This window comes from Callithrix jacchus, chromosome 6 (genome assembly GCF_049354715.1).
Source record: "Callithrix jacchus isolate 240 chromosome 6, calJac240_pri, whole genome shotgun sequence".
Taxonomy (NCBI): Eukaryota; Metazoa; Chordata; class Mammalia; order Primates; family Cebidae; genus Callithrix; species Callithrix jacchus.
The window spans coordinates 4,738,871-4,765,827 of record NC_133507.1 but is presented as its reverse complement, the minus strand read 5'-3'; the positions used below and the strand labels follow the sequence as shown (position 1 = coordinate 4,765,827).

General features: G+C 57.7%; 1 protein-coding gene, 12 non-coding genes and 2 pseudogenes across 16 annotated transcripts in view; all 15 read left to right on the top strand.

Annotated features, from left to right (window-relative positions):
- Nucleotides 1–26,957, top strand: part of LOC144582954 (uncharacterized) — a 38,323-nt gene that overhangs the window by 3,519 nt on the left and 7,847 nt on the right. The window contains exons 4-30 of one of the 4 annotated variants that reach the window (XM_078375832.1): nt 390–520; nt 904–946; nt 2,151–2,378; nt 2,763–2,808; nt 4,113–4,215; nt 4,598–4,652; nt 6,009–6,134; nt 6,518–6,561; nt 7,856–7,987; nt 9,736–9,875; nt 10,256–10,299; nt 11,625–11,752; nt 12,133–12,175; nt 13,114–13,244; nt 13,613–13,658; nt 14,674–14,805; nt 15,182–15,225; nt 18,253–18,550; nt 18,939–18,982; nt 20,293–20,418; nt 20,796–20,839; nt 22,155–22,284; nt 22,666–22,709; nt 24,048–24,184; nt 24,573–24,616; nt 26,143–26,186; nt 26,306–26,500. Coding sequence is in view for 3 of the 4 variants with exons in the window: in XM_078375836.1 (XP_078231962.1) it covers nt 4,640–4,652; nt 6,009–6,134; nt 7,856–7,987; nt 9,736–9,827 (363 nt within the window). In the remaining variant the exon portion in view is untranslated. Of the gene's footprint in view, nt 1–380; nt 521–577; nt 947–2,150; nt 2,379–2,762; nt 2,809–3,938; nt 4,216–4,597; nt 4,653–6,008; nt 6,135–6,517; nt 6,562–7,855; nt 7,988–9,735; nt 9,876–10,255; nt 10,300–11,624; nt 11,753–12,132; nt 12,176–13,113; nt 13,245–13,612; nt 13,659–14,673; nt 14,806–15,181; nt 15,226–18,252; nt 18,551–18,938; nt 18,983–20,292; nt 20,419–20,795; nt 20,840–22,154; nt 22,285–22,665; nt 22,710–24,047; nt 24,185–24,572; nt 24,617–26,142; nt 26,187–26,305; nt 26,501–26,957 lie in introns of those variants that run through there. The other 3 variants (XM_078375835.1, XM_078375834.1, XM_078375836.1) reach the window with 3 other exon arrangements.
- Nucleotides 577–658, top strand: LOC118154993 (small nucleolar RNA SNORD115). Its single transcript, XR_004745231.1, has one exon. It is a non-coding gene; the product is annotated as a small nucleolar RNA SNORD115 (small nucleolar RNA).
- On the top strand, nt 2,438–2,519 carry LOC118155040 (small nucleolar RNA SNORD115). Its single transcript, XR_004745277.3, has one exon. It is a non-coding gene; the product is annotated as a small nucleolar RNA SNORD115 (small nucleolar RNA).
- On the top strand, nt 4,271–4,351 carry LOC118155036 (small nucleolar RNA SNORD115). The gene has a single exon (XR_004745273.1). It is a non-coding gene; the product is annotated as a small nucleolar RNA SNORD115 (small nucleolar RNA).
- Nucleotides 6,195–6,276, top strand: LOC118155030 (small nucleolar RNA SNORD115). The gene has a single exon (XR_004745267.2). It is a non-coding gene; the product is annotated as a small nucleolar RNA SNORD115 (small nucleolar RNA).
- Nucleotides 8,049–8,130, top strand: LOC118155013 (small nucleolar RNA SNORD115). Its single transcript, XR_004745251.1, has one exon. It is a non-coding gene; the product is annotated as a small nucleolar RNA SNORD115 (small nucleolar RNA).
- On the top strand, nt 9,931–10,012 carry LOC118154992 (small nucleolar RNA SNORD115). The gene has a single exon (XR_004745230.1). It is a non-coding gene; the product is annotated as a small nucleolar RNA SNORD115 (small nucleolar RNA).
- On the top strand, nt 11,809–11,890 carry LOC118155012 (small nucleolar RNA SNORD115). The gene has a single exon (XR_004745250.1). It is a non-coding gene; the product is annotated as a small nucleolar RNA SNORD115 (small nucleolar RNA).
- On the top strand, nt 13,301–13,382 carry LOC118155025 (small nucleolar RNA SNORD115). Its single transcript, XR_004745263.1, has one exon. It is a non-coding gene; the product is annotated as a small nucleolar RNA SNORD115 (small nucleolar RNA).
- On the top strand, nt 14,861–14,937 carry LOC118155048 (small nucleolar RNA SNORD115; annotated as a pseudogene).
- LOC118155047 (small nucleolar RNA SNORD115) lies at nt 16,729–16,815 on the top strand (annotated as a pseudogene).
- Nucleotides 18,611–18,692, top strand: LOC118154998 (small nucleolar RNA SNORD115). Its single transcript, XR_004745236.1, has one exon. It is a non-coding gene; the product is annotated as a small nucleolar RNA SNORD115 (small nucleolar RNA).
- Nucleotides 20,473–20,553, top strand: LOC118155033 (small nucleolar RNA SNORD115). The gene has a single exon (XR_004745270.1). It is a non-coding gene; the product is annotated as a small nucleolar RNA SNORD115 (small nucleolar RNA).
- Nucleotides 22,340–22,421, top strand: LOC118155015 (small nucleolar RNA SNORD115). The gene has a single exon (XR_004745253.1). It is a non-coding gene; the product is annotated as a small nucleolar RNA SNORD115 (small nucleolar RNA).
- On the top strand, nt 24,244–24,325 carry LOC118154991 (small nucleolar RNA SNORD115). The gene has a single exon (XR_004745229.1). It is a non-coding gene; the product is annotated as a small nucleolar RNA SNORD115 (small nucleolar RNA).

The following is a 26,957-nucleotide window of genomic DNA, read 5'->3' as shown; positions in this document are numbered from 1 at the left end:
TGTAGAAGGCGCCTGGACAGGTGCAGGCTATGTGACTGCCAGAACTGCAGTGGCATGTGGCGTCCAGGCTACCCTCCTTGGTTTGCCGTAAGCTGGTTGGTGGCCCTAGCCCTGACCAGTGGTCGCAGTGCAGCCCAGAGTCGTGCAGGGGAGCTGGCGTGGGCAGTGGAGGTGCTCCTGGGGCCTGCAGTAGGGTGCAGCCTGGGTGTGTTGCTTGAATCCTGGGAGCCACCTGCCTTGTTTTTTTAGGGTTCAGTGGCAGGCAGGGCGATGGGTTCCCTGCAGTCGTGACTGTCACTGTTTTACATGGATCCCATCTGATGAGTCCATGGAGAGAGAGCCTGTGTGAGCCAGCACCCCTGCCCACTACCTGTCCCCCACCCCTCCAGATGGTGACCCGGAGGAAGATTTGCATCTGGCCGTCTGGCCCCAGGCCCGTGTCCCTCAGCCAGGTGCTTAGTCCCTGGTGAGCTGAAGCTCAGGCCTTTCCTGTCATCCTGGACTCCTGCACTGAGCTGTGGTGAGCCCATCCAGGTCCACCTGGACGCATTTGTGGGGAGGGGGGTGCCCTGGGTTGGGTCAATGATGAGAACCTTATATTGTCCTGAAGAGAGGTGATGACTTAAAAATCATGCTCAATAGGATTACGCTGAGGCCCAACCTTGCTGAGAATTTTGGAGGAGAATGCTCAGATCCCACGGTCCCCTGGCAGGGCCACTGTATTTTGGGTTGGAGTCCTCGGGATCCTGAAGGGCATCTCTGGGGTGCCCAACCCTGTCTCTGCACTCCTCCATGTGGCAGCACAGGCTCCATATGTGGGCGTGGTGTTGGCACTCCAGTTCCCTGGGGGCGGGGCAGGTTGATGTCTCCTCCCTGAGCCCCTTTCTTCTCTGTGTCTTTCAGTGAGCTCTTCTGCCACGTGGGCCTGTGGCCTCGAGTGGCATAGGTGAGTGGATCCTGCTGGGGTCACGGGCCATGAGCCAGGCCACGGGGGGTCGCTGAGGGTCACTCTTCAGTCAACAAGGGTTTCCTTAGGGAGCCACCTTGAATCCCCACCAGGGACGGATGACTTCTCTAGGAGGGCGGCTTTTTTGGAAATTGATCCCAAGAAGGACACCATCTCTAAACCCTGCAGGGGTTATGGAGGTCCAGGCAGGAAAGGGTTCCTTCAACCCAATGCGGTGCAGCTCCTAGCTTAGACTTCGTGCACGGGTAAGGCCTGGAGGCCTGCCCAGGACACATGAGGGGGTCCACGGGGTCTCTGGGGGTTAATAGGTTTATGTGGGATATCTTAGTCCCTGAGGCTTGTGGCGGGGAGGGTGATTGGGCTTATGGAGTCAGGTCATGAAGATTCAAAGGTCAGGCCCAACCCATGGCCCTGATGGGACTGACCCTGTTGAGCAGTGGGGCGTCACAGTGGTGCTTCCTTGAGCATGGTGGGGTGGCATTGCCTGAGTGGGGTTGGGTCAAGGCTGAGCTCTGGCAGTCACATAGTGGTTGGTCCTGGGAATCGTGGACTTTGGGCCAAGGGTGCAGCCCACGTTGCACTAGAGGTCATCCCACACCATAATGGCATGGCCGGAGGGTGGCATCCTATGGTAGAAGGCCACTGTCAAGGGTTCTGTGCCTGCAGTTTGCTGCCCAGGCTACTTCTGAGCCATGAGGTCACCTCCCAGTTGGGATCCTGAGCTTAAGGAAAGGAGAGGACATGTGGCCCCTGATTGGCCCAGCTCTGTGTTTGGGAGGTGTATGGTGCATGAATGGGGACCCACCAGAGAAAGCATGTGTCCTTGGGGCCCCAGGATGCAATTTCTGATGTGAGCTTGTAGCGGGCACCTAGACAGGTGCATTCCATGCCCAGGGGCAGGCCATGTGACTGCCAGGCCATGTGACTGCACCTTCCTTGGTTTCCTGTGAGCTGCTTGGTGGCGCTGGCCTTGCCCAGTGGTCCCGGTGCAGTCCAGAATTGGGTAGGGGAGTTGGTGTGGCAGTGAAGGTGCTCCAGGGTCCTGCAGTAGAGTGCAGCCTGGGCATCTTCCTTGAATTCTGTGACCTGCCTGTGCTGTTCTTTCATGGTTAAGTTGCAGGGAGGGCCAAGGTTTCCCTGTGATCATGACTGTCACTATTTTATGTGTATCCTATCTTATGAGTTTATGGAGAGAGAGCCTGTGTGAGTCAGCATCCCTGCCTCTTTCCTGGGTGGAGGTGTGAGGACCTGCTAGCACACCTGACCCCTGTCCCTCCCGATGGTGACCCGGGAAGAAGACTTGCATCTGTCCCGCTGGCCCTGGGCCTGTGTCCCTCAGCCAGCTGGTTAGACCATGGTGCACTGAAGCTCAGGCACTTCCTGGCACCCTGGTCTCCTGCACTGAGCTGTGGTGAGCACATCTGGGTCCTACTGGAGGCATGTGTGGGGGGTGGGGGTGTGCCCTGGGTTGGATCAGTGATGAGAACCTTGTATTGTCTTGAAGAGAGGTGATGACTTAAAAGTCATGCTCAATAGGATTACACTGAGGCCCAGCCTAGGTAAGAATTTTGGAAGAGGATGCTGGGAATTATGAGTTCCCCAGTAGGACCACTGCATGTTGGGCTAGAGACCTGAGGCTCTGAAAGGCATCTGGATGGGGTCCAACCCTGTCTCCGCACTCCTGTGAGGCATCCCAGGCTTCCTGTGTGGGCTTGCTGTTGGTGGTCCAGTTCCCTGGGGTGGGGCACATGGGTGGCTCCTCCCTGAGCCCTGCTTTTCCACTTGTGTCTTTCAGTGAGCTCTTCCACCCAGGTGGGGTACCCTGGCATTGACTGGCATAGGTAAGTAGACCCTGCTGGTGCTTTGGGTCATGAGCCAGGCTGTGTGGGGTCACTGAGGGTCAGCCTTCGGGACGGGAGGGTTTCCTCAGGAAGCCGACCTGTGTCCCCACTGGAGAGATGGGTGTCCTTAAGGAGTGCAGCTTCCTGGGGAAGGTGACCCAAGGAGGACACCTTCCCTGGAGCATTGCGGGGATGACAGTGGTCCAGGCAGGAAAGGGTTCCTTCAGTCTCACCCAGGGCAGCTCCTGGGTGATATTAGGTGTGCAAGTCTGTCCTCGAGGACTGCCCAGGACAAATGAGCAGGACAGTAGGGGTTACAGGCTGCCATGGGGATCACGAGAGGGCTCTCTGTCCCAGAGAAGGGTGGGTAATGGGCCCCATGGGGTCGGGCTGTGGAGATTCAAGGACTGCATGCCACTCATGGCCCTGAATGGGACTGACCGTGTTGAGCAGTGGACCGTCCCAGTGGAATGGTGGGTGGTAGCGTGGCTTCAGCTGGTTGGGTCAAGGCTGAGCTGTGGCTGGTGCTTCATGGTGCTCAGGTCAGCCCTGGGACTCATGGGTTTTGGGCAAGAGTGCAGCCCTTCTTCAAGGTCAGTGGCGGGAAGGGTGGCACCCCGAGGTTGGAAACCCCTGCATGAGGGATCTGTCCCAGCAATTTGTTGTCCAGGCAGCTTCTGAGCCATGGGGTCACCTCCGTGGTGGTCAGGTCTTGCGCCGAAGGAAAGGAGAGGGCACCATGTGGTTCCTGATTGGCCGAGTGTGGCCCAGCTCTGTGTTTGGCAGGTGTCTGGGGTGTGGATGAGGACCTACCAGAGAAGGCAGGGGGCCTGGGCCCCAGGCTGCGATTTCTGGTGTGTGCTTGGAGAGGGAGCCTGGTTGGGCATCTTCGCCATACAGGGGAAGGTTGTGTGACAGCCAGGTCAACAACAGCATCTGGCATCAGGGCCAGGCTCCATGTTTGGCCATGAGCGGGTTGGTGGCCTCAGCCACTGTCCAGGGTTTCTGTTGTGGTGCAGGGTCATGCAGTGGAGCCAGCATGGGCAGTAAAGGTGCTCCAGGGGCCGGCAGTAGCACACAGCCTGGGCATTTTGCCCAAGCCTAGTGACCCGCCTACCCTGTTCTTCCAGGTTTCAATGGCAGAGAGGGCCAAGAGTTCCCTGGGTCCATGACCATCATTATTTCATATAAATCCCATCACATGGGTCCATGGAGGGAGAGCATGTGTGAGCCAGCACCTCCTCCCTGCTTTCTCACATAAAAATGTGAGACCCTGTTTGGACACCTGTCCCCCATCTCTCCAGAAGGTGAGCCCTGAGGAAGACTTGCCTTGAGTCTGGTGGCCCCAGCCCCCCATGAGCTGAAGCTGGGGCCCTCCTGGCACCCTGATCTCCTGCACTGTGCCTGGTGAGCGCATCCGGGTCCCGCTGGATGCGTGTGTGGGGAGGGGGTGCCCTGAGTTGGGTCAATGATGAGAACCTTATATGTTCTGAAGAGAGGTGATGATTTAAAAATCATGCTCAATAGGATTACGCTGAGGCCCAGCCTAGGGGAGAATTTTGGAGGAGTATGCTGGGAATTAGGGGTTCCCTGGCAGGGCCCCTGTATTTTGGGCTTGAGATCTGGAGGCTCTGAAGGGCATCTGGAGGGGGCCCAACTCTGTGCCTCTGCTCCTCCATGAGGCAGCCCAGGCTTACTATGTGGGCTTCGTGTGGGCACTCCTGTTACCCAGGGATAGGGTACTTTGGTGGCTTCTTCCTGAGCCCCTGTTGTCTCCTGTGTCTTTCAGTGAGCTCTTCTGCCCAGCAGAGCCCCTAGCATTGACCAGCATATGAGCAGCATAGGTGAGTGGATCCTGCTGGGGTCATTGGACATGAGCCAGGCTGTATGGGTTCGCCGAGGGTCACCCTTCAGCCACAGGGATTCTTCAGGAGCTGACCTGAATCTCCACTTGGGTTGGGTTCTTCACGATAGCAGCTTACTTGGGAATCAGACCCAAGGACGAGACCTTCCCTAAAGCCCTGCAGGGGTGGCGGTGGCCCAGGCAGTAAAGGGTTTCCTCAGCCCCATGCAGGGCAGCGCCCGCTAAGACTCAGTGCTCAGGTTAGGCCCCTAGGATGGTCAGGCCACATGAGGTGGCCACATGGGCTCCGGGGTGCCATGGGGGTCTTGCAGGGGCTTTCCAAACTTGGAGAGGGGTGTGTGATTCAGCCCATGGGGTGGGGCTGCAGATTTTCAAGGATTGCACCAAACCCATGTCCTGAATGTCACTGATTCTATTAAGCAATGGGCCATCCCAGTGGTGCCTCTTTGAACCAAGTGAGGGCGGTGCTGTTTCCTTGAGATTGGCTCTAGACTGCCTCCTGCCAGTGGCTGATGGTGCCGCAGTCTGACACTGGGGCTCGTGGGCTTTGGGCAAAGGGTGCAGCCCATATCCCACTGGGGTCACCTCTTCCTTATGGGTGATTGGCGGGAAGCGTGTCCTCCTCTCGCTATGGAAGGACCTGTCCCAGAAATTTTCCATCCAGGCCGCCTCTGAGCCATGGGGTCATCTCCAGGGGTGCGGGGTCTTGGGCCCAAGGAAAGAAGACATCATGTGTTCCCTGATTGGCTGAGTGTGGCCCTGCTCTGTGTGCGGGTGGTGTTGAATGGGGCATGGACGGGGACCTGCTAGAGAACTTATAAAAAAGGCCCTAGGGCCCCAGGCTGCCCACCCCATGGGCTGAATCACACACACCTCTCCCAATTTCCTGTGTGTTGTGGAGCGGGGCCTGGGTGCTCGCCCTCCACACAGGGCAGGCTATGCGACTGCCAGATAGGCTGTCGTCCCTGGCATCTGCGCCAGCCTCCTTGATTGGGTGTGAGTTGGTGACCCTGGCCCACACACAGGGGAACAGTACATCCCTGGGGTCCTGTGAGGCGGCTGTCATGTGCAGTGGAGGTGCTCAAGGTGCCTGCAGTACAGCACAGCCAGGGTGTCCTGCCCAAGCCCAGTGACCCACCTGCCCTGTCCTTCCAGGGTTTGATGGTGGGCAGGGCCAAGGTCCACTGCGTCCATGACATGTCAGTGTTTCACATGGATCCTATCACATGGGTCCACAGTGGGAGAGCAGGCATTAGCAGACACCTCCCCACCCTCTTCCCAGTGTATATGGAACATGAGGTTCCATATAGACACATGTCCACCTTCTGTCCCCTAGATGGTGAAACTGAAGGAAACCTTTGTTGGGCCCATGGGCCTGGACGAGTGGTCATCAGTCGGGTGCGCAACCCTGAACTTAAGCTCAGGCCCTTCCTGGCTCCCTGGTCTCCTGCACTGAGCTGTGGTGAGCACATCTGAGACCCACTGGATCCATGCGGGGGTGTGGGGGGCAGTGCCCAGAGCTGGGTCAATGATGAGAATGCTTTATTGTGCTGAAGAGAGGTGATGACTTAAAAATCATGCTCAATAGGATTACGCTGAGGCCCAGCCTAGGGGAGAATTTTGGAAGAGGACACTGGGATCCCAAGGTCCCCTGGCAGTGCCACTGTATTTTGGGCTGGCGTCCTTGAGGCCCTGAAGGGCATCTGCAGGGTGCCCAACTCTGTGTCTGCGCTCCTCTGTGAGGCAGCCCAGGCTCCTTGTGTGGACTTGGTGTTGGCACTCTAGTTCCCTGGGGGCGGGGCAGGTTGGTGGCTCCTCCCTGAGCCCCTTCTCTGTGTCTTTCAGTGAGCACTTCTGCCCAGGTGGACTCCTGTCCTTGAGAGGCATAGGTGAGTCAATCTTGGGCCATTAGCCAGACCACACGGTGTTGCTCAGGGTCACCCTTCAGGCCATGAGGGTTTCCTTAGGGAGCCAACCTAAATACCCATGAGGGATGGATGGTTTCTCTAGGAGGATGGCTTCCTTGGAAATTGATCCCAAGAAGGACACCTTCCGTCAAGCTGGCAGAGATAATGGAGGTTCAGGCAGGAAAAGGTTTCTTCAGCCAAATGCGGTGCAGTTCCTAGCTGAGACTTGGTGCACGGGTCAGGCCTGGAGGACTGCCCAGGCCACGTGAGGGGGTCTACAGTGTCTCTGGGGGTTATGGATGTTATGCGGGAGCTCTCCGTCCCTGAGACTTGCAGGGGGCAGGGTGTGGGTGATGGGACTACAAAGTCAGGCCGTGAAGATTGAAGGATCGGACTCCACTCACGGCCCTGAGTGGGACCAACCCTGTTGAGCACTGGGCCATCCCAGTGGGGCATCCTTCAGCATGGTGGGGGCGGTGTGGCATGAGTGGTGTTTGGTCAAGGCTGAGCTCTGGCAGTCACCTGCCAATTGGCCCTGGGAATTGTGGACTTTGGGCCAAGGGTGAAGCCTGCGTTCTGCTGGAGGTCATCCCTTCCAGAAGTGGAGTGGCCGGAAGGGTGGCATCCTGTGGTGAGAGGTACACTGTCCAGGCGTACTGTGCTGGCAGTTTGCTGCCCAGGCTGCTTCCGAGCCATGGGGTCACCTCCAATGTGGCAGGGTCTTGAGCTGAAGGACAGGAGAGGACATCATGTGGCCCTTGATTGGCTGAGTGTGGCCCAGCTGTGTTTGGGAGGTATGTGGTGCATGATTCGGGCCCACTAGAGAAGGCACATGGCCCTGGGGCCTCAGGATGAAATTTCTGGTTCGAGGGCACCTGTATTGAGTGCATTCCATGCCCAGAGGCAGGTAATGTGATTCTCAGGTCTGCAGCAACACCTGGCATCCAGGCCAGGCTCTTGGTTTGCCATGAGCTGATGGTGGCCCTGGCCCTTGCTAGTGGTCCCAGTGTGGCCCAGAGTCATGTGGAGGCACTGGCATGCACAGTACAGGTGCTCCAGGGGCCTGCAGTAGGGTGCAGCCTGGGCATCTTGCTCAGATACTGTGACCTGCCTGCCCTGTCCTTACACAGTTCCCTGCAATCTTGACCATCACTATTTTACATGGATTCCATCTCATGAGTCCATGGAGAGAGAACTGTGTGAGCCAGCACCCCTACCCACTTTCCTGCATGGGGACATGAGGCCCTGTTTGGACACCTGTCCTCCACTTCTCCAGATGGTGACCCCAGAGGAAGACTTGCATCTGGCCCACTGGCCCTGGGCCTGTATCCCTCAGCCAGGTGCTCAGTCCCTGGTGAGCTAAAGCTCAGGCCCTTCCTGGTGCCCTGGTCTCCTGCACTGAGCTGTGGTGAGCACATCTGGGTCCCACTGCATGCACACGTTGGGGATGGGGGGCGGTGCCTTGGGTTGGGTCGATGATGAGAACCTTATATTGTTCTGAAGAGAGGTGATGACTTAAAAATCATGCTCAATAGGATTACACTGAGGCCCAGCCTAGGCGAGAATTTTGGAAGGGGATGCTGGAAATTACGAGTTCCCTGGCAAGACCACTGTAATTTGGCCAAGAGACCTGGAGGCCCTGAATGCCATCTGGAGGGGGCCAACCCTGTCTCTCTGCTCCTCCGTGAGGCAGCCTGGACTCACTATGTGGGCTTGGTTTCGGTGCTTCTGTTACTTGGGTGCAGGGCACTTTGGTGGCTCCTTCCTGAGCCCTGATTCTCCCCCAAGTCTTTCAGTGAGCTCTTCCACCCAGGAGAGTCCCTGGCATTGACCAGCATAGGTGAGTGAACCTTGCTGGTGTCATGGGCCATGAGCCAGGCAGCATGGGGTCACCAAGTATCAGACATCAGGACAGGAAGGTTTCCTTAGGGAGTCAACCTGAATCTGCTCTGTGGAGGCATGGGTTGGTCCTCCAGGAGGGTGGCTTCCTTGGGAATCTGACCCAAGTAGGAATCCTCCCCTGAAGCTATGCAGGGGTGACGGCGGATCAGGCTGGAAAGGGTTTCTTCAGTCTCATGCAGGGCAGCTCCCAGCTGAGTCTCGGTGTCTAAGTCTGTCCTCGAAGTCCACTCAGGAAAAACGAGCAGGACAACAGGCACTTTGGGGTGACACAGGGTTCACACAGGGACTCTCTGAGAGAGGGGTGGATGATCGGGCCCATGGGGTTGGGCTGTGGAAATTCAAGGATTGTGTGCCGCTCATGGCCCTGAATGTGACTGATTCTGTTAAAGTGGGGGCAGAGCGGCTTCAACTGGTTGAGTCAAGGCTGAGCCGTGGCTGGGGCTTCATGGTGCTACACACCAGCCCTGGGACTCATGGACTTTGGGCCAAGGGTACAGCCCACCTGCCCCTGGGATTACCCCTTCTTCGATGTCAATGATGAGAAGGGTGGCATCTTGAAGTTGGAAGGCCCTCTCATGAGGAACTTGTCCTGGGAATTTGTCACTGTGGTTCATTTCTGAACCATGGGGTCACCTCCAGGGTGAGGGCATCTTGGGTGCAAGGAAATGAGAGGGCATCATGTGGTTCCTGATTGTCTGAGCCTGGTCTGCTCTGTGCTTGGCAGGCGTCTGGGATGTGGATGAGGACCCACCAGAGAAAGCAGGTGGCCCTGGGCCCCAGGCTGTGATTTATGGTGTGGCTTGGAGAGGGAGCCTGGGATGGTGTCCTCCCCATAGAGGGGAAGGCTGTGTGACAGCCAGGTCGGCAGCAGCTGGCATCAGGGCCAGGCTCCTTGTTTTGCCTTTAGCTGCTTGGTGGCCTCAGCTCTTACCCAGGGTTTCTGTTGTGGTCCAGGGCCGTGCAGTGGAGCCCGCATGGGCAGTGGAGGTGCTTCAGAGGCCTGCAGTAGGGTGCATCCCGAGCGTCTTGCCCAAGCCCAGTGACCCACCTACCCTTCCCTTCCCTTCCCTTCCCTTCCCTTCCCTTCCCGGGTTCAGTGGCAGGGGTTCCCTGGGTCCATGAACATCACTCTTTCTTATAGATCCCATCACATGGGTCCATGGAGGGAGAGCGTGTGTGAGCCAGTACCCCCTCCCCGTTTTCCCTCATGGAGGCATGAGATCCTGTTTAAAATCCTGTCCCCCATCCCTGCAGATGATGGGACTTCCTCCCTCCAGAGGAAGACTTGCGTTGAGCCTGCTGACCCCAGGCCAGTGGCCATCAGCCAGATGCCCAGCCCCCAGTGAGCTGAATCTTGGATCCTCCTGGTGCCCTGGTCTCCTGCACTGAGCTTGGTGAGCACATCTGTGTATCACTGGATGCGTGTGTGAGGAGGAGGTGCCCTGGGTTGGGTCAATGATGAGAACCTTATATTGTCTTGAAGAGAGGTGATGACTTAAAAATCATGCTCAATAGGATTACGCTGAGGCCCAACCTAGGTGAGAATTTAGGAGGAGGATGCTGGGAATTAGGAGTTCCCTGGCAGGACCACAATATTTTGGGCTCGAGACCTGGAGGCTCTGAAGGTCAACTGTAGGGGGTCCAACCCTGTTTCTGTGCTCCTTTGTGAGGCACCCAGGCTCACTATGTGGGCTTGCTGTCATCGCTCCCATTACATGTGGGTTGGGCACTTTGATGGCTGCTGTCTGAGACCCCGTTTTCCCATGCCTTTCAGTGAGCTCTTCTGCCCAGCAGAGTACCTGGCATTCACCATCACAGGTGAGTGGATACTGCTGGGGTCTTGCACTATGAGCCAGCCTGTGTGGGTTCACTGAGGGTCACCTTTGAGCCACAGGGGTTTCCTCAGAAGCAGACCTGAATTCCCACTGGGATGGGTTCTCCAGGGGAAAGGACTCCTTGGGAATGAGACCCATTGAGGATACCTTCCCCGAAGCCCTGCAGGGGTGGCAGTGGTCCAGGCAGTAAGGGTTTCCACAGTCCCACGCAGGGCAGCGCCCCACTAAGACTCTGCTCAGGTCAGGCCTCTAGGACGGTCAGGCCACATGAGGGGACCACATGGACTCCAGGGTGCCAAGGGGGTATTACGAGGGTCTCTGACCTTGGAGAGCTGTGTGCAATTCAGCCCATGGGGCGGGCGATGGATTTTCAAGGATCACACCAAACCCATGGCCCTGAATGGCACTGATCTTAAGCAGTGGGCCATCCCAGTGGTGCCTCTTTGAGCCGAGTGGGAAGCGGCGCTGTTTCCCTGAGATTGGCTCTAGACTAGCTCCGGCCAGTGCCTGATGGTGCCGCAGTCTGGCCCTGAGGCTCGTGGGCTTTCACCAAGGGAGCAGCCCATATCCCCCTGGGGTCACCTCTTCCTTGTGGGCGAGTGGTGGGAAGGGTGTCCTCTTAAGGCGGGAGGGCCTGCTGTGGAAGGACCTGTCCCAGAAATTTGCTGTCCAGGCTGCTTCTGAGCCATGGGGTCATCTCCAGGGGGCCAGGGTCTTGACCTAAGGAAAGGAGAAGACATGATGTGTCCCTCAGTTGGCTGAGTGTGGCCCCGCTCTGTGTGTGGGAGGTGTTATATGGGGCAGGGATGTGGATGCAGTAGAGAACACACAAGGCCCTTGGCCTCAGGCTGTGATTTCTGGTGTGTTGTGGAGTGGGCCCTGAGTGCTCACCCTCCACATACAGGGGCAGGCTGTGTGACTGCCAGATGGACAGTGCATGGTGTCAAGGCCAGTCTTCTTGGTTGGCTGTGAGATGGTAGGTGGCCTTTATCCATACCCAGGAGGCCGGTACAGCCATGGGGTTGTGTGAGGCTGCTGTTGTGGGCAGTGGAGGTGCTTAGGTGCCTGCAGTAGGGCACAGCCAGGGCATCTTGCCCAAGCCCAGTGACCTGCCTGTCCTGTCCTTCCAGGGTTCAAGAGTGGGGAACGCCAAGGTTTCCCCATGTCCATGACATGCAAAGTTTCACATGGATCCCATCACATAGCTCCATGGTGGGAGAGCAGGCGTGAGCAGGCATCTCCCTACCCTCTTCCCGGCATGGAAGCATGAGGTTCCATTTTGACACGTGTCCACCTTCTGTCCTCTAGATGGTGAGACGGGAGGAAGACTTTAATTGGGCACATGGGTCCTTGGTGGGTGTTTGTCAGGTGGGCAGCACCTGGTATGCTGAAGTTCTGGCCCTTCCTGGCATCATGGTCTCCTGCACTGAGCTGTGGTGAGCACATCCGGGTCCCACTGGATGCATGAAGGGGTAAGGGGGTGCACTGGGTTGGGTCAATGATGAGAACCTCATGTTGTCCTGAAGAGAGGTGATGACTTAAAAATCATGCTCAATAGGATTACGCTGAGGCCCAGCCTAGGGGAGAATGTTGGAGGAGGATGTTGGGATCCCCAGGTCCCCTGGCAGGGCCACTGTATTTTGGGCTGGAGTCCTTGAGGCCCTGAAGGGCATATTCGGAGTGCTCAACCCTGTGTCTGTACTCCTCCGTGAGGCAGCCCAGGCTCCATGTGTGGGCTTGGTGTTGGCACTCCTTTTCCCTGGGTCGGGCGGGTTGGCAGCTCTTCCTGAGCCCCATTCTCCCCTGTGTCTTTCAGTGAGCTCTCTGCCCAGCAGAGCCCCTGGCATTGACTAGCATAGGTGAGTGGATCCTGCTGGGGTCATGTGCCGTGAGCCATTTGGGGGTGGGGCCAGGCCATGAGGGTTTTCTTGGAGAGCTGACTTGAATCCCCACCAGGGACGGATGGTTTCTCCAGGAGGGCGGCTTCCGTGGAAATTGATCCCAAGAAGGACACCTTCCCTGAAGCCCTGCAGGGGTAACGGAGGTCCAGGCAGGAAAGGGTGGTTTCAACCCGACACAGTGCAGCTCACAGCTGAGAGTTGGTGCATGGGTCAGGTCTAGAAGACTGCCAGGCCACATAAGGGGGTCCACAGGGTGTCTGTGGGTTATGGGTGTTATGCGGGAGCTCTCCATCCCTGAGGCTTGCAGAGGGCAGAGTGTGGGTGATCAGGCTTATGGAGTTAGGCTGTTAAGATTCAAGGATCAGGTTCCACCCATGCCCCTGAATGGCCTGTTGAGCAATGGGCCATCCCAGTGGTGGCTCCTTGAGCATGGTGGGGATGGTGTGGTCTCAGTGGGGTTGGGTCAGGGCTGAGCCATCTTGTGGTTGGCCCTGGGAATCCTGGGCTATGTGACTGCCAGGTCTTTAGCAGAACGTGGCATCCAGGCTACCCTCCTTGGTTTTCTGTGAGCTGGTTGGTGGCCTTGGCCCTGTCTGTGGTCCTAGTGCAGCCCAGGGTCATGCAGGGATAAGTAGTAGATCTGCTCCAGTGGCCTGCAGTAGGGTGCAGCCTGGATGTCTTACTCAAATCCTGTGACCTGCCTGCTCTGTCCTTCCAGAGTTCGATGGTGGGGAGGGCTGAGGTTCCCCCACGTCCATGACATGTCAGTGTTTCACATGAATCCGATTACATGGGTCCATGGTAGGAGAGCAGGTATGAGCAGGCTCCTCTCCACCCTCTTCCCCACATGGAGGCGAGAAGTTCTATTTGGACACATGTCTGCTTCTGTTTCCCAGATGGTGAGACTGGAGGAAAACTTTCACTGGGCCTATTGGCCCTGGCCAAGTTATCATCAGTCAGGTGCCCAGCCCTTGGTGCACTGAAGCTCAGGCCCTTCCTATCTCCCTGGTCTCCTGCACTGAGCTTGGTGAGCACATCTGGGTCCTGCTGGATGCATACATGGGGAGGGTGCTGCCCTGAGTTGGGTCGATGATGAGAACCTTATATTTCACTGAAGAGAGGTGATGACTTAAAAATCATGCTCAATAGGATTACGCTGAGGCCCAGCCTAGGGGAGAATTTTGGAAGAGGATGCTGGGATCCCGAGGTCCTCTGGCAGGGACAATGTGTTTTTGGCTGGAGACCTTGAGGCCCTGAACGGCATCTTGGTGCCAGGGCGGGGGTGGGGGCAGCTTTGTCTCTGCGCTCCTCCGTGAAGCAGCCCAGACTGCCTGTGTGGGCTTGGTGTCTGCGCTCTGGTTCCATGAGCCCCCATTCTCCCCTTGTGTCTTTCAGTGAGCTCTTCCACCCAGGTGGGGCCCCCTGACATTGACCGGCATAGGTGAGTGGTCCTGCAGGTCCTGGGCCATCAGCCAGGCCACGTGGGGTCACCAAGGGTCAGCCTTTGGGACAGGAGGGTTTCCTCAGGCAGCCTACCAGAATCCACACTGTGGAGGGAGCGTTGGTCCTGCAGGAGGGCCGCTTCCCTGGAGCCCTGCAGGGATGACGGTGGTTCCAGGCAGGAAAGGGTTCCTTCCGTCTCACACAGGGCAGCCCCCAGCTGAGTCTTGGTGTGCTGGTCTGGCCTCAAGGACTGACCAGGCCACATGAAGGTGGCCACAGGGGCTGCAGGATGCCATGGGGTCACAAAGGAGCTCTCCATCCCTGGAGGAAGGTGGGCATAGGACCCATGGAGTGGAGCTGCAGAGATTCAAGGATTGCACAGGACTTAGTGCCCTGAATGGGACCGACCCTGTTGAGCAATGTGCCATCCCGTGGTGCCTCTTGGAGCCTGGAGTGGGTGGTGCCGTTTCCCCTAGGTTTGGGTCAAGGCTGAGCTCTGGCTGGCATGGACCCACCAGAGAAAGCATGTGGCCCTGGGACCCCAGGTTGCGAGTTCCAGGACGTGCTGGGATAGGGCACCTGGATGAGTGCCCACGGTGGACAGGGACAGGCTATGTGACTGCCAGCCTTGCAGCGGCACCTGGCATCTGAGCCAGCCTTCTTGGTTGGCCATGAGCTGGTTGGTGGCCTTGGCCTGTGCCTAGTAGACCTGGCGTGACCCTGGTGTCATGCAGAGGAGATGGCATGGGCAGTGGAGGTGCCCGTGGGGCCTGCAGTAAGGCATACCTGGGGCTTCTTTCCTGAGTCCAGCGACCTGCCTTCCCTGGCAGGTCATTATTCGGTGGCTCAGAGCGCACAGGGTACCCTGCGTCCGTGACGGGCCAGTGTTCTGCATGGATCTCATCACTTGGGCCCACAGAAGACGAGCGTCCCTGAGCCGCCACACCCCCACTTCTGCCCCCATGGAGGTGTGAGGATGTGTTTGGACACCTGTCCTAATCCTCCTTCCCCAGATGTTGAGCCCCGAGAAAGACTTGTATTGGGTCCAGTGGCCCCAGGCCGGAGACCCTCAGCCAGGTGCCCAGCTCCTGGTGCACTAAAGTGCGGGCCCTTCTTGGTGCCCTGGTCTTCTGCATTCAGCTGTGGTGAGTGCCTCCAGGTCCTGTTGGGTGCATGTGCAGGGAAGGGGTGCCCTGGGTTGGGTGGATGATGAGAACCTTATATCGTCTTGAAGAGAGGTGATGACTTAAAAATCATGCTCAGGCCCGCTGAGGCCCAACCTAGGTGAGGATTTTGAAGAGGATGCTGGGAATTGGGAGTTTCCCCAGCAGGACCACTGTATATTGGGCTCGAGACCTGAAGGCTCTCAAGGGCATCTGGAGGGGCCATCCCTGTCTCTGTGCTCCTCCGTGAGGCAACCCAGGCTCACTATGTGGGCTTGGTGTGGGTACTCGTGCTACCCCAGGGTGGGGCCCTTTGGCAGTTCCTTCCTGAGCCCCTGTTGTCCCCTGTGTCTTTCAGTGAGCTCTTCCACCCAGCAGAGCCCCTGGCATTAACTAGCATAGGTGAGTGGATCCTGCTGGGGCTATGGGCCATGAGCCAGGCTGTATGGGTTTGCCGAGGGTCACCCTTCAGCCACAAGGGATTCTTCACGAGGGGACCTGAATCTCCACTTGGGTTGGGTTCTTCACGATAGAGGCTTATTTGGGAATCAGACCCAAGGACGAGACCTTCCCTAAAGTCCTGCAGGGGTGGTGGTGGCCCAGGCAGTAAAGGGTTTCCTCGGCCCTGCTAAGACTCAGTGCTCAGGTCAGGCCTCTAGGATAGCCAAGCCACATGAGGGGTCCACATGGGCTCCAGGGCACCAAGGGTGTCTTGCGGGGATCTCTGACCTTGGAGAGGTATGTGCAGTTGAACCCATGGGATCGGGTGATGGATTTTCAAGAATCGCCCCAAACCCATGTCCCTGAATGGCACTGACCCTATTAAGCAATGGGCCGTCCCAATGGTGCCTTGTTTGAGCCAAGTGGGAGGGTGGCTCTGTTTCCCAGAGATTGCCATTAGACTAGCTCTTGCCAGCGCCTGATCGTGCTGCAGTCCAGCCCTGGGACTAGTGGGCTTTGGGCCAAGGGAGCAGCCCATTTCCCACTGGGGGTCACCTCTTTCTTGTGGGTAATTGGAGGGAAGTGTGTCCTCCTGAAGCGGACAGGCCCGCTGTGTAAGGACCTGTCCGGGATATTTTATGTCCAGACTGCCTCTGAGCCATGGGATCATCTCCAGGGGGCCGGGGTCTTGGCCCAAGGAAAGGAGAAGACATCATGTGTTCCCTGATTGGCTGAATGTATGTGGGACATATTGAATGGGGCATGGACGGGGACCCACTGGAGAATCCATGAGGCCCTGGGGCCCCAGGCTGTGATTTCTGGTGTGTTGTGGAGTGGGACCTGGGTGCTTGCCCTCCACACACGGGGTAGGGTTTGTGACTGCCAGATTGGCAGCGCCTGGCATTTGGACCAGCCTCCTCGGTTGGCCATGAGATTATAGGTGGCTCGGGCCTGTACCCAGGGTGCCGGTACAGTCCTGGGGTGGTGGGAGGCAGCTGGCGCAGGCGGTGGAGGTGCTCAAGTGTCTGCAGTAGGGCACAGCCAGGTCATCTTGCCCAAGTCCGGTGACCTGCCTGTCCTGTCCTTCCAGGGTTCAGTGTTGGGAATGGCCAGGGTTCCCCTGTATCCATGATATGTCAGTGTTTCACATGGATCCCATCACATGGGTCCACGGTGGGAGAACAGGCATGAGCTGGCACCCCCACAACCCCCTTCCCCACATGGAAGCATGAGGTTCCATTTTGACACATGTCCACCTACTGTCCCTAGATGGTGAGGCTGGAGGAGGACTTTTGTTGGGCCCACTGACTCTGGTCGAGTGGTCATCAAGTGGTCAGGTGCCCAGCCCTTCGTGTGCTGAAGCTCAGGCCTTCCCTGGTGCTCAGATCTCCTGCACTGAGCTGTGGTGAGCACATCCAGGTCCTGCTGGATACATGGCTCAGGGAGAGGGGGGTGCCATGACTTGGGTCACTGATGAGAACCTTATACTTTCCTGAAGAGAGATGATGACTTAAAAATCATGCTCAATAGGATTACGCTGAGAGGAAGCCTAGGGGAGAATTTTGAAAGAGGATGCTGGGATCCCGAGGTCCCCTGGCAGGGCCACTGTATTTTGGGCTGGAGTCATTGAGGTCCTGAAGGGCATCTGTGGAAAAACCCTGTCTCTGCGTTCCTCCGTGTGGCAGTCCAGGCTCCCTGTGTGGGCTTGGTGTTTGCTCTCCGGTTCCCTAGGGGGCGGGGCAGGTTGGCAGCTCCTCCCTGAGCCCCCATTCTTCCCTGTGTCTTTCATTGAGCTCTTCTGCCCAGGCAGTCTCCTGGCCTTGAGCGGCATAAGTGAGTGGATTCTGCTGGGGTCATGGGCCATGACCCAAGCCACAGGGTGTCACTCAGGGTTACCCTACAGGCCACAAGGGTTTCCTTAGGGAGCTAACATGAATCACCTCCAGGGACAGATGGTTTCTCCAGGAGGGCAGCTTCATTGGAAATTGATCTCAGGAAGAATTCTTCTCTGAAGCCCTGCAGGGGTAACGGAGGTCCTGGCAGGAAAGGATTCCTTCACCCCAACACATTGCAGCTCATAGCTGAGACTTGGTGCATGAGTCAGGCCTGGAGGACTTTCCAGGCCAAGTGAGGTGGTCTACAGGGTGTCTGGGCTTTTGAGTATTATGCGAGAGCTCTCCACCCTTGAGGCTCGCCAGAGGGGCAGGGTGTGGGTGATCCGTCTATGGAGTCAGGCTGCGAAGATTCAAGGTTTGGGCTCCACTCATGGCCCTCAATGGGACCGACCCTGTTGAGCAATGGGCCATCCCAGTGGTCCCTCCTTGAGCACGGTCAGGGTGGCGTGACCTCAGTGGGGTTGGGTGTCACCTGGTTTCATTCTGGGAGTCACCTGGTGGTTGGCCCTGGGAATCGTGGATTTTGGGCCAAGGGTGCAGCCCGTGTTCCACTGGAGGTCATCCCTTCCCAAAGTGGAGTGGCCAGAAGGGTGGCATCCTGTGGTGGAAGGCTCACTGTCAAGGGTCCTGGGCTGGCAATTTGCTGCCCAGGCTGTTTCTGACCCATGGGGTCACCTCCAAGGTGGCGGGGTCTTGTGCCAAAAGAAAGGAAAGGACATCATGTGGTCCCTGATTGGCTGAGCATGGCCAGCGCTGTGTTTGGGAGGTGTGCGGTACATAAATGGGGACCCACCAGAGAAGGCACATGGCCTTGGAGCCCCAGGATGCAATTTGTGGTGTGGGCTTGTAGAGGGTACTAGGACGGGTGCATTCATGTGACTGCCAGGTCTGCAGTGACACATGGAATCCAGACCAGCCTCCTTGGTTTGCCGTGAGCTGGTTGGTGGCCCTGGCCTTGTCCAGTGGTGCCAGTGTGGCCCAGAGTTATGCAGTGGTGCTGGTGTGGTCAGTGGAGGTGCTCCAGAGGCCTGCAGTAGGGTGCAGCCTGGGTGTCTTGCCCAAATTCTGTGATCTGCCTGCTCTGTCCTTCCAGGGGTCAGTCGCAGGAAGGGCCAAGCGTTTCCTGCATTCATGACCACCACTGTTTTACACGGATCCCATTCAGGAGTCCATGAAGAGAGCATGTGTGAGCCGGCACCCAGGTTCACTCTCCTGCAGGGAGGCATGAGGGCCTCCTTGCATACCAGGCCCACACCGCTCTAGGTGGCGACCCCGGAGGGAGATTTGCATCTGGCCTGCTGGCCTTGGGCAGTGTCCCTGAGCCAGGTGCTCAGTCCCTGGTGAGCCAAAGCTCAGGCCCTTCCTGGCACCTGGTTTCGTGCTGAGCTGTGGTGAGCACATCTGATTCCCATTGGATCCATGCATGTGGGTTGAGGGTGGTGCCCTGGGTTGGGTCAATGATGAGAACCTTATACTGTCCTGAAGAGAGGTGATGACTTAAAAATCATGCTCAATAGGATTACGCTGAGGCCCAGCCTAGGGGAGAATTTAGAAGGAGGATGCTGGGAATTAAGAGTTTCCCGGCAGGGCCGGGACTGTATTTTGGGCTAGAGACCTGGAGGCTCTGAAGGGCATCTCGAGGGTGCCCAAGCCTATCTTTGCTCCTTCGTGAGGCAGCCCAGAGTCACTATCTGGGCTTGGTGTCCTCGCTGCCATTACTCGGGGACAGGGCACGTTAGCAACTCCTTCCTGAGCCCCGTTCTCCCCTATGTCTTTCAGTGAGCTCTTCTGCCCAGCAAAACCCCTGGCATTGACCTGCATAGGTGAGTGGATCCTGCTGGGGTCATGTGTCATGAGCCAGGCAGCGTGGGGTCACCAAGTATCAGACTTAAGGACAGGAGGGTTTCCTCAGGGAGTTGACCTGAATCCCCACTGTAGAGGGATAGGTTGGCTTCCTTGAGAATCTGACCCAACGAGGACGTATTCCCTGAAGCCTTGAGGGGTTATCCAAGCTGGAAAGGGTCTCCTCAGTTTCACTCAGGGCAGCTCCCAGCTGAGAGTCGGTGTGCAAGTCTGTCCTCAAGGACTGCTCAGGAAAAATGAGCAGGACAACAGGGGCTCTGGGGTCCCACAGGAAACAGAGCGGCTCTCCATCCTGGAGAGGGCTGGGGGATCGGGCCCATGGGGTCTGGCTGTGGAGATTCAAGGATTGCGTGCCACTCATGCCCTGAATGGGACCGACTCTGTTGAGCCGTGGACCATCCCAGTGGTGCCTTCTTGAGCCTGGTCGGGGGCAGTGCAGCTTTAGCTGGTTGGGTCAAGGCTGAGTCGGGGCTGGTGCTTCGCGGTTCCCAGGCCGGTGCTGGGACTCATGGACTTTGGGCAAGGGTGCAGCCTACCTGCCGCTGGGGGTCATCACTTCTTTGAGGTCAGTGGCAGGAAGGATGGCATCCTGAGGTTGGAAGTCCCCTTCAGGAGGGAACTATCTCAGGAGTTTGTTGCCCAGGCAGCTTCTGAACCATGGGGTCACCTCCAGGGTGGCAGAATCTTGGGCCCAAGGAAAGGAGAGGGCACCATGTGGCTCCTGATTGTCTGAGTGTGGCCCAGCTCTGTGTTTGGCAGGTGTCTGGGTTGTGGATGAGGACCCACCAGAGAAAGCAGGTGGCCCTGACCCCAAGCTGTGATTTATGGTGTGGCTTGGGGAGGGAGCCTAGGCTGATGTACAGGGGAAGGCTGTGTGACAGCCAGGTTGGTAGCAGTGCCTGGCATCAGTGCCAGCCTCCTTGGTTGGCTGTAAGCTGCTTGGTGGCCTCAGCTCATGCCCAGGGTTTCTGTTGTGGTCCAGGATTGTGCAGTGGAGCCAGCATGGGCAGTGGACGTGCTCCCGGTTCCTGAGTAACACGCAGCCTGGGCATCTTGCCCGTGCCCAGTAACCTGCCTACCCTGTCCTTCCAGGGTTCAGCGGTTGGTGAGGGCCAAGGGATCCCTGGGTCGATGACCTTCATTATTTCATGTAGATTCCATCACATGGGTCCATAAAGGGAGAGCATGTGTGAGCCAGCACCCCTCCCCGCCTTCCCACATGGTGGCATGAGGGCCTATGTAAACACCTGCCTGTCTCCACTCCCTCCAGATGGTGAGCCCAGAAGTTTTGCTTTGAGCCTGTTGGCCCCAGGCCAGTGGCCGTCAGCCAGGTGCCCAGCCCTCGATGAGCTGAAGCTGGGGCCCTCTGGCACCCTGGTCTCCTGCATTGAGCTTGGTGAGCACATTCGGATCCCTCTGGATGCGTGTGTGGGGAGGGATGCCCTGGGTTGGGTCAATGATGAGAAACTTATATGTCTTGAAGAGAGGTGATGACTTAAAAATCATGCTCAATAGGATTACGCTGAGGCCCAGCCTAGGTGAGAATTTAGGAGGAGGATGCTGGGAATTAGGAGTTCCCTGGCAGGACCACTGTATTTGGGTTCTAGACCTGGAGGCTCTGAAGGGCATCTGGTGGGGGCCCAACCCTGTGTGTGCTCCTCCATCAGGCATACCAGGCTCACTATGTGGGCTTGGTGTCGGTGCCCCCGTTTCCTGGGGGTGGGGCACTATGATGGCTTTTTCCTGAGCCCCATTCTCCTTTGTGTCTTTCAGTGAGCTCTTCTGCCCAGCAGAGCCCCTGACATTAACCTGCACAGGTGAGTGGATCCTGCTGGGGTCCTGGGCCATTAGCCAGGCTGTGTGGGTTCGCTGAGTGTTACCTTTCAGCCCCAAGGGTTTCCTCAGGAGCTGACCTGAATCCCGACCTGGGATGGGTCCTCCAGGAGAGAGGCTTCCTTGTGAATCAGACCCAAGGATTATACCTTTCCTGAAGCCCTGCAGGGGTGGTGGTGGTCCAGGAAGTAAAAGCTTTCCTCACCCCCACACAGGGCAGTGCCCCACTAGGACTTAGTGCTAAGGTCAGGCCTCTAGGATGGCCAGACCACATGAGGGGACCACAAGGGCTCCAGGACACCAAGAGGTTCTTCTTGGAGAGGGGTGTGCAGTTCAGCCTATGGGGTTGGACTGCAGATTTTCTAGGATTGCACCAAACACATGGCCCTGAATGGGACCAACCATATTAATCTGTGTGCCATCCCAGTGGGGCCTCTTTAAGCCAAGTGGGGTGCGGTGCTGTTTTCCCGAGATTGCCTCTAGACTAGCTCCGGCCAGCGGCTAATGGTGCTGCAGTCCGGCCCTGGCTCTTGACTTTTTGCCAAGCGTACAGCCAATGCCCCACTGGGGGCACCTCTTCCTGGTGGGCAAGTGCCGGGAAGGGTGTCCTGAGGTTGGAGGGCCCACTGTGGAAGGACCTGTCCCAGAAATTTACCATCCAAGCTGCCTCTGAGTCATGGGGTCATCTCCAGGGGGCAGGGTCTTGGGCCCAAGGAAAGGAGAAGACATCATGTGTCCCCTGATTGGCTGAGTGTGGCCCTGCTCTGTGTATGGGAGGTATTTTATGGGGCACAGCTTGGGACCCACCAGAGAACCTACAAGGCCCTGCAGCCCCAGGCTGTGATTTCCAGTGTGTTGTGGAGCAGAACCTGGGTGTTTGCCCTCCACACACAGGGGCAGGTTGTGTAACTGCCAGATTGGCAGTGCCTGGCATCCGGGCCAGCCTCCTTGGTTGGCCATGAGATGGTAGGTGGCCCTGGCCTGCACCCAGGGGAACAGTACATCCCTGGGTTCGGGCGAGGCAGCTGGTGGGGGCAGTGGAGGTGCTCAAGGTGCCTGCAGTGGGGAGCATCGAGGGCATCTTACCCAAGCCCAGTGACCCACCTGCCTTGTCCTTTCAGGGTTCAATGGTGGGGAGGGCCAAGGTTCTCCCATGTCCATGACATATCAGTGTTTCACAATAAATCACATCACATGGGTCCACAGTGGGAGAGCAGGCATGAGCAGCACCTCCCCGCTCCCTCCCCAAATGGATGCGTGAGGTTCCATATGGATACACGTCCACCTACTGTCTCCTAGATGGTGAGACCGGAGGAAAATTTTCGTTGGGCCTACTGAACCTGGGCGAGTTTGGTGCCCAGGTGCCCAGCCCTTGGTGCGCTGAAGCTCAGGCCTTTCCTGGCGCCCTGGTCTCCTGCACTGAGCTGTGGTGAGCACGTCTGGGTCCCGCTCATGCATGTGTGTGGTGGGTGGTGCCCTGAGTTGGGTCAGTGATGAGAACATTATATTGTCCTGAAGAGAGGTGATGACTTAAAAATCATGCTCAATAGGATTACGCTGAGGCCCAGCCTAGGGGAGAGATTAGGAGGAGTATGCTCAGATCCCAAGGTCCCCTGGCAGGACCACTGTATTTTGGTCTAGAGACCTGGAGGCTCTGAAGGGCATCTCGGGATGCCCAAGCCTGTCTCTGTGCTCTTCCGTGAGGCAGCCCAGGCTCACTATGTGGGCTTGGTGTTGTGGCTGCCTTTACCTGGGGACAGGGCACTTTAGCGGTTCCTTCCTGAGCCCCATTCTCCCCTGTGCCTTTCAGTGAGGTCTTCTGCCCAGCAGAGCCCCTGGCATTGACCAGCATAGGTGAGTGGACCCTGCTGGGGTCATGGGCCATGAGCCAGGCAGCCTGGGGTCACCAAATATCAGACTTAAGGACAGGAGGGTTTCCTCAGGGAGTTGACCTGAATTCCCACCGTGGAGGGATGGGTTGGTCTTCCAGGAGGGTAGATTCCTTGAGAATCTGAACCACAGAGAACACATTCCCTGAAGCCCTTGCAGGGGTGATGGTGGACCAGGCTGGAAAGGGTCTCTTTAGTCTCGCCCAGGGCAGCTCCCAGCTGAGACTAGGTGTGCAAGTCTGTCCTTGAGGACCACTCAGGAAAAATGATCAGGACAGCAGGGGCTCTGGGGTCCCATGACAATCACAGGGGCTCTTCATCCTGGAGAGGGCTGGGTGATCAGGCCCATGGGGTTGGGTTGCAAGATTCAAGGATGCGTGCCACTCACGGCCCTGAAGGGGACCAACCCTGTTGAGCAGTGGGCCATCCCTGTGGTGCCCTCTTGAGCCTGGTGGGTGGCAGCACAGCTTTGGCTGGTTGGGTCAAGTCTGAGCTGTGACTGGTGCTTCGTGGTGCTCAGGCCGGCCCTGGGACTCAGTGGGCTTTGGGCAAGGGTGCAGCCTGTCTGCCGCTGGGGGTAATCCCTTCTTGGAGGTCAGTGATGGGAAGGGTGGCATCCCGAGTTGGAAGGCCCCTTCATACGGGACCTCACTTGGCAATTTGTTGCCCAGGCAGCTTCTGAGCCATGGGGGTCACCTCCATGGTGGCCAGGTCTTGGGCCAAAGAAAAGGAGAGGGCACCATGTGGTTCCTGATTGGCCGAGTGTGGCCCAGCTCTGTGTTTGGCAGGTATCTGGGATGTGGATGACGACCCACCAGAGAAAGCAGGGGTCCTGGGCCCCAGGCTGTGACTTCTGGTGTGTGCATGGAGAGGGAGCCTGGGATGGTGTCCTCCTCATAGAGGGGAAGGCTGTGTGACAGCCAGGTCGGCAGCAGCTGGCATCAGGGCCAGGCTCCTTGTTTTGCCTTTAGCTGCTTGGTGGCCTCAGCTCTTACCCAGGGTTTCTGTTGTGGTCCAGGGCCGTGCAGTGGAGCCCGCATGGGCAGTGGAGGTGCTTCAGAGGCCTGCAGTAGGGCGCATTCCGAGCATCTTACCCAAGCCCAGTGACCCACCTACCCTTCCCTTCCCTTCCCTTCCCGGGTTCAGTGGCAGGGGTTCCCTGGGTCCATGACCTTCACTATTTCTTATAGATCCCATCACATGGGTCCATGGAGGGAGAGCGTGTGTGAGTCAGCACCCCCTCCCTGTTTTCCCGCATGGAGGCGTGAGACCCTGTTTAATATCCTGTCCCACATCCCTGCAGATGATGGGACTTCCTCCCTCCAGAGGAAGACTTGGCGTTGAGCCTGCTGACCCAAGGCCAGTGGCCATCAGCCAGGTGCCCAGCCGCCAGTGAGCTGAAACTTGGATCCTCCTGGTGCCCTGGTCTCCTGCACTGAGGTTGGTGAGCACATCTGTGTATCACTGGATGCGTGTGTGAGGAGGAGGTGCCCTGGGTTGGGTCAATGATGAGAACCTTATATTGTCTTGAAGAGAGGTGATGACTTAAAAATCATGCTCAATAGGATTACGCTGAGGCCCAACCTAGGTGAGAATTTAGGAGGAGGATGCTGGGAATTAGGAGTTCCCTGGCAGGACCACAATATTTTGGGCTAGAGACCTGGAGGCTCTGATGGGCATCTGGAGGGTGCGCAGCCCTGTCTCTGCACGCCTCCATGAGGCAGCCCAGGCTTACTGTGAGGGCTCCATGTCATTGCTGCCATTACCCCGGGGGTTGGGCACTTTGGCGGCTCCTTCCTGAGCCCCCATTCTCCCCTGTGCCTTTCAGTGAGCGCTTCGGCCCAGCAGAGCCCCTGGCATTGACCGGCACAGGTGAGTGGACCCTGCTGGGGTCATGCACCATGAGACAGGCTGTGTGGGTTCACTGAGGGTCCCCCTTCAGCCACAAGGGTTTCCTCAGAAGCTGACCTGAATCCCCACTGGGATGTGTTCTCCAGGAGAGAGGATTCCTTGGGAATGAGACCCATTGAGGATACCTTCCCTGAAGCCCTGCAGGGCTGACAGTGGTCCAGGCAGTAAAGGGCTTCCTTAGCTCCACACAGGGCAGCGCCCCACTAAGACTCAGTGCTCGGGTGAGGTCTCTAGGATGGCCAGACCACATGAGGGGGCTCTCTGACCTTGGAGAGGTATATGGCATTCAACCCATGGGGTCGGGTGACAGATTTTCAAGGATCACACCAAACGCATGGCCCTGAATGACACCGACTATATTAAGCAGTGGGCCATCCCAGTGGTGCCTGCTTGACTTAAGTGGGGGTAGTGCTGTTTCCCCAAGATTGGCTCTAGACTGGCTCTGGCTGGCGGCTGACGGTGCTGCAGTCTGGCCCTGGGACTCCTGTGCTTTGGGCCAAGGGTGCAGCCGGTGTCCCCCTGGGGGTCACCTCTTCCTTGTGGGCAAGTGGCTGGAATGGCGTCCTCCTGACGTGGAAAAGCCCACTATAGAGCGACCTGTCCCAGAAATTCTATGTGCAGGCTGCCTCTGAGTCAAGGGGTTATCTGCAGGGGTGCGTGGTTTGAGGTCCAAAGAAAGGAGAAGACGTTGTGTGTCCCCTGATTGGCTGAGTGTGACCCACTCTGTGTGGGAGGTGTTGAATGGAGCATGGATGGGGACCCAGCAGAGGACACATGAAGCCCTGAGGCCTCAGGCTACAATTTCTAGTGTGTTGTGGAGCGGGGCCTGGGTGCTCACCCTCCACACACGAAGCAGGCTGTGTGATTGCCAGATGGGCAGTGCGTGGCATCCGAACCCAGTTGTTTTGGTCTGCCGTGAAATGGTAGGCAGCCTTGTCCATACCCAGGAGAGCGGAACAGCCAGAGTTGTATGAGGCTGCTGTTGTGGGCAGTGGAGGTGCTTAGGCGACGACAGTAGGGCGCAGCCAGGGCATCTTGCACAAACCCAGTCACCCACCTGCCCTGTCCTAGGGTTCGATGGTAGGAAGGGCCAAGGATCCCCCATGTCCATGACATGTCAGCATTTCACATGGATCCCATCACTTAGGTCCACAGAGGGATAGCAGGTGTGAGCAGCACCTCCCCACCCTCTTCCTGGCATAGAGGCATGAGGTTCCATTTTGACACATGTCCACCTTTTGTCCCCTAGATGGTGAGACCAAGAAAATCTTTCACAGGCCCACTGGTCTTGGATGACTGGTCATCACTGTATTTTGGGCTGGAGTCCTTGAGGCCCTGAAGGGCATCTCCGGGGTGCCCAACCCTGTCTCTGTGCTCCTGTGTCGCAGCCCAGGCTCCCTTCGTGGACTTGGTGTTGGCACTCCAGTTCCCTGGGGGCAGGGCAGGTTGGCAGCTCCTCCCTGAGCCCTGTTCCCTGTGTCTTTCAGTGAGCTCTTCTGCCCAGGTGGACTCCTGTCTTTGAGAGGCATAGGTGAGTGGACCCTGATGGGGTCATGGCCCATGAGCCGTTCAACAGTGGGGAGGGTCGCTGAGGATCACACTTCAGGCCATGAGGGTTTTCTTAAGAGAGTTGACTTGAATCCCCACCAGGGACGGATGGTTTCTCCAGGAGGGCGGCTTCCTTGGAAATTGATCCCAAGAAGGACACCTTCCCTGAAGCCCTGCAGGGGTAACGGAGGTCCAGGCAGGAAAGGGTTGTTTCAACCCAATGCAGTGCAGCTCCCAGCTGAGACTTGATGCACGGGTCATTCCGGAGGACTGCCCAGGCCACATAAGGGGTCCATAGTACGTCTGGGGGTTATAGATGTTATGCTGGAACTCCCCATCCCTGAGCTTGTAGGGGACAGGGTGTGGGTGATGAGGCTTATGGAGTCAGACCGTGAAGATTCAAGTGTCAGGCTCAACCCACGGCCCTGAACGGGACTGATCCTGTTGAGCAACAGGCCATCCCAGCGGTGCCGCCCTGAGCATGGTGGGGGTGGCATGGCCTCAGTGGTTGGGTCAGGGCTGATCTCTGGCAGTTACCTGGTGGTTGGCCTTGGGAATGGTGGGCTATGCGACTTCCAGGTCTGCAGCAGCACCTGGTATCCAGGCCACCCTCTTTGGTTTGCCATGATCTGGTTGGTGGCCCTGGCCCTGCCAGGTAGAACCGGGGCAGCTGAGAGTTGGGTGGGGGAGCTGGCGTGGGCAGTGGAGGTACTCCTGTGGCCTGCAGTGGGGTGCAGCCTTGGTGTCTTGCTCG